This window comes from Alosa sapidissima, chromosome 9 (genome assembly GCF_018492685.1).
Source record: "Alosa sapidissima isolate fAloSap1 chromosome 9, fAloSap1.pri, whole genome shotgun sequence".
NCBI classification, from domain to species: Eukaryota; Metazoa; Chordata; class Actinopteri; order Clupeiformes; family Clupeidae; genus Alosa; species Alosa sapidissima.
The window spans coordinates 16,884,743-16,889,742 of record NC_055965.1 but is presented as its reverse complement, the minus strand read 5'-3'; the positions used below and the strand labels follow the sequence as shown (position 1 = coordinate 16,889,742).

The 5,000-nt window shown below is 45.1% G+C and overlaps 1 protein-coding gene across 1 annotated transcript in view; it reads left to right on the top strand.

Moving 5' to 3' along the window:
• LOC121717989 (phosphofurin acidic cluster sorting protein 2-like) overlaps nt 1-5,000 on the top strand; it is a 108,429-nt gene that overhangs the window by 54,973 nt on the left and 48,456 nt on the right. Inside the window, exons 9-11 of the mRNA XM_042102715.1 lie at nt 2,112-2,263; nt 4,298-4,388; nt 4,864-4,947. Coding sequence (XP_041958649.1) covers nt 2,112-2,263; nt 4,298-4,388; nt 4,864-4,947 — 327 coding nt within the window. The remainder of the gene's footprint in view (nt 1-2,111; nt 2,264-4,297; nt 4,389-4,863; nt 4,948-5,000) is intronic.

Below are 5,000 nucleotides of genomic sequence, written 5' to 3'. Positions count from 1 at the left end.
GCTGGTGGCAATAGTTGAAGTGAACCTACAGTGATGTACGAGAGAGAGAGAGAGAGAGAGAGAGAGAGAGAGTGAGAGAACGAGAGAGAGAGAGAGAGACACAGAGAGAGAGAGAGAGAGAGAGAGAGAATTAATAAATGATATATACCATATGTATCTGATAGTGTGTCTGTATGTACAGTATATCTGGAGATTGCTGTGTGGAGTTGTGTTGTGAGGAGAGGCTGCTGGCCCGTGGCAGAGAGACTCTTCACTCCCCAGGCTACCAGGCTTACTCTCCCAACTCTTCCCCTCCTCTCTTCTGTTCTCTGCATCTCTTTCCCCTCCTCTCTTCTGTTCTCTGCATCTCTTTCCTCCTCGCTGCACTTCTCTTCTTCTCCTCTCTCCCTCCATCCTACATCCATCCCTTCCTTCCTTCCTTCCCATCTGTTTCTCTTGACAACTTTCTGTTTCTCTCTCAATACCCCACTTCTACACACACACACACACACACACACACACACACACACACACACAGACACACACACACACACACACACACACATCTTTTTTCTCACCAGGGGGAGGAAGTGGAGATATTAAAAGCTCTTCTTCCTTTTTTTCCCCCTTTCAAGCTTCCCTCTTCTCAAACACCAGTGATGTGTTTTGTTTTTTTCACTTTCTTTCCTGAGAGCAAGTGATCTGAGTCTGGGTAATTCTTGGACTGATGCAGCCACGGAGAGCTTTTCAGCCCCCGACCGGCGTTTCATTGGCCGCCGGCCGTTAGTCGTTAGCGGCCAAAATACGAGTGGACTGAGGACATAGTGAAGGAAGGCCAGATCAATGGGAGAGTAGCGACTCCACTCAGATCTCTGTCCTAATGAGGCTCATGTCCGGAGTATGGACCCTTTCAAGAGAGTTCCATTATCAGCATCATAGTTGGCCCCACAAGACTTCCGTTTTAACATTCCATATGTTATCTTAATGCAGAGGAAGTAGATTGGGGCCCAAATAGAACGTTCAAGCATTGTTTTTGTTTTTATTGTTGAAAGGGTCTATAATAACGATGAACTGATTTTAAATAGTGGCCCACCAGCGGAAGCGCTTACTGAAAGGGAAGAGAGTGCTTGAGACTGCTAAGAGAGAGCCAGTGGAGTGATGAACACAAATCTTAATCTGTACTTCTGTATCATTTTTAGTAGTTGTGTAAGATGAGTTGGTTGTTCCTGTAGGTCCGTTCTCATCGGAATAAACAGCCAATCACGGGTACCGTTCAAACAGGTGCATCCAATCCAAAGTATCCTGATTAAAACACGTTTGTGTGTCTGTTCTGATTCTCCCTGAGAGGAGACGTTGATGCCGAGAACAGTTTTACTGTACAGCGCGATAATTCTGTTCTATTGTGCTGTAGGTGAAAGGCTTGTTTGCTTGGTTCCGTCAGGTTCCTTTGACTCACTGGTGTTTTTATCCGCGAGTAAATAACTCCATTGTTTCGCTGGTGATGATGACTCAGATGTTGGCCTCATTTCCAGCTTTTCCCAGAAGGCAAAACCTTCCATAAAATGGACCGTAACTCCTTTGAACTCACCACTGCACATGTCCGATGAGCAAGTTTAACCTGTATTATTATTATACGACATATGTCCGATGAACAAGTTTAACCGGTACGACACATGTCCGATGAGCAAGTTGTATTATCCCTTATGAATTAAGACTCTATAGCTTAGTGGGTGGACACATTTGTATGAGATCCAGGGACAACATACTGATGAACAATGCTTCTGCTCTTTGCTCTAAATTGCTTTTGACAAACGTAGAAAAGGTGTATGTAATTAATACATTGCCAACTGTGGGTCAACAAGGTTCAAGTGCACTTTTTAGAAAATGCGATTGAAAACCCAGAATCAAGTGAAATGTATTTCATGTTATTTTGTTTATATAAAATTATATTCAATTGTTATTTTTCTTCAAATCCTATTATTTTATAGTGTTATAAACAGGAAAAAAAATCCTAATTTGTGGACATGTCAGTTAGACCTTGCCAAGTCTACGTTGATGGTAATTTAAATGAATGTCCTTGTGTAAGAGTCTGGTCTGTGTTTTGACCTGAGCGTGTGTCTGTGGGTGTCCAGGTTCTGGACTCGGACCCGGTGGACCAGACCCAGGAGGTGGAGGAGGATCTGGACCTGCTGTACGACAGCTTGGAGGTCTACAACCAGAGCGACAGCGGCCCCGAGATGGAGGACAACGAGAGTGTCCTGAGCACCCCCAAACCCAAACTCAAGTAAGGACACACACACACACACACACACACACACACACACACACACACACACACACACACACACACACACACACACAGACACACAGTCACACACACAAACTCACACACACACACACACACACACACACACACACACACACACTGTGATCGGCAGACAAACACACACACACACACACACACTCTTCCACTTCACACTTTACCCTCCGGTATAAAATGTATGACCGCGTCAATGACAATTGACAATTCGTGACAATTCACTGAAATTGAAAGACTGAAAGAATTTGTTATGACACGTCAGCTTCCCAATGTGTGTCGCATTCTAAAAAGCTGTTTTAGCATGAAAACAACGTCATCATAATTACTCATAATGGTAACATGGCTGATAAGTCACTCCATATTCATGACTAATGACAGAATATGTGCTGTCTGTTACATGCTCATACTGCATAAATTATCATCTCTAATCTGGTGCTTGGTACTGCTGGAACGAAGACACGTCAGCAGTCGTCTGTTTGAAAAACAGTTTACTGAATTTAGCAAATTAAGTATTTGGAATTGGCACTACACCTTTAATTCCCAGGGCCTCTGAGAGGACTGATATTCCCATCACTGTTTAGCTCTAATGGGGGGAGTGTGAGTGTGTGTGCGTGTGTCTGTGCGTGCATGCACGCGTGTGTGTGCATGCGCCGTCGTCTCTTTTGTTTTGATGAGTAATAGCAGACTATGCCATCTGCTGTTTGCTGCATATTAATCTATGAGGAAGTAGAATTCATCATCTTTAATGAGCTCCGTGGCATTATAGAGACAGTTTTGCCAAGAAAACAAACTCTAGCCATAACATTTAGTTGTCGATGGGAGCGCAACTCTGGTGCCCTCGTGTCTTATTTAGTCTGCATATTAATAGTAAAGTTATCCAAGCACTGCTTAACATAAAACATTGATTAAAGACAACCCCATCTGGGCAGATCAGAGCTGTTTGCCCATTTGTGGAGGATTGCGTACGTATCTTACCCCTGTTGCTTCCGTGACACAAATGCGTCTTGAGTCGCTGTTTCTGGGAACTCTCGTTGCATGAACAAAGCACGCACTTTTCCCGTCACGTGACCACAGCACCGCTGGCTGATTTTGTTTCTCGGCACGACACTGAATTACTTAAGACCCACTTAAGAGCCACTTAAGAGCCACTTAAGATCGACTCATAGAGGCACTTCAGAGTCCTCCTCGTCACGACTCGCCGTGACCAAAAGTGCCGTCCAGTTTCTCGCCCCCGTTACTTTGCACGTTCGCTACAGCCGAAGTGTCCGGGCGTCAATATCGTTCAACGCCTCCTCGCCTGACCTTGAGAAACAGAATTATCGTCTCGTCTCGGCTCCATTGTCACGTCACGTCTCTGAGTCGGAGGTCGTTGCCCGTGGCGGCTGAGTAGCAGTGATGGCTGGAGCCCTGGTGATGATCTGTAATGGGCCTCCATTGAAGAGGAGTTTGAATCGAGAGAAGTGAGAAGCAATTACTGGGGGGGACATGGTTGGCGGTCATGCAAATCATTGGAAAAGGTCAACAGTACAGATTAGATTTATCTCTCTCTCTCTTATTCTCTTTCCCCCTCTCTCTCTACCTATACCCTTGTCCCTCTCCCACTCACTCTTTCTCTCTCTCTCTTTACTTCTACTCCTTTCTCTCTCTCTCTCTCTCCCTGTCTTTTTCTCTCTACCTTTCTCTACCTATATCTGCCTTTCTCTCTTTCTCTCTACCCATCTCTCTCACTACTTATCTATCTCTTTCTCTCTCTCTCTTTCTCTCTCTCTTTCTCTTTCTTTCTCTCTCTCTCTCTTTCTCTGTCTCTGTACTGTTAGGATTGGCTCAGTAATTCTCAGCAATTCGGTTTGTGTTCTAAATGTCAGGCTCTTCATGAAGTGTGTGTGTCCTGATGTGCCGATGTGCAAGCTCACAGTCTTTTCTGTTTGTGTACCTGTGTGTGCATGTTTGCCTGTCTCTCTGTGTGTGTGTGTGTGTGTGTGTGTGTGTGTCCCACAGGCCCTTCTTTGAGGGCATGTCCCACTCAAGCTCTCAGACGGAGATTGGTAGCCTGCACAGCCAGAAGAGCCAGCCACGCGAGTCCTCTTCAGTAAGACACACGCACACATGCACGTGCACCTGCACACACACACACACACACACACACACACACACACACACACACACACACACACACACACACACACACACACATACACACACACACATACACTCACACACATACACTCACACACAGACACACGCACACACACACACAAACACTCACATGCAGACACACACACAGACATACATTCACACGCAGACACATGGATCAAGTCAAGATGAAATGATGATGAGTTGTGATAACACTTCATAACAAGTTATTCCAAGTAGATAAATGTTTGATGGCTGTTGTTGAAAATGCATGAAGGTGATTTAGGTATGTGTGTGTTTGTGTGTGTGAGTAAATATGAATTTGCAGACCTTTTATCTGATCTTTCATCCTGCGACAGTAGTGTGTGCGCGTGTGTGTATGTGTGTGTGCGTGTGTGTGAGTTTTCTCATCTTCTGCTAAATTTCCCCAGGGAGACCTGTTGACAGTAGAGAAGAGCAAATTATCTGCAGGTCGCTTCACAGATGAGAGCTCTGTCCTGGAGCCTACACCTGGGGTTAGTGCCTGTGTGTGTGTGTGTCTGTCTGTGTGTATGTGTGTGTGTGTGTG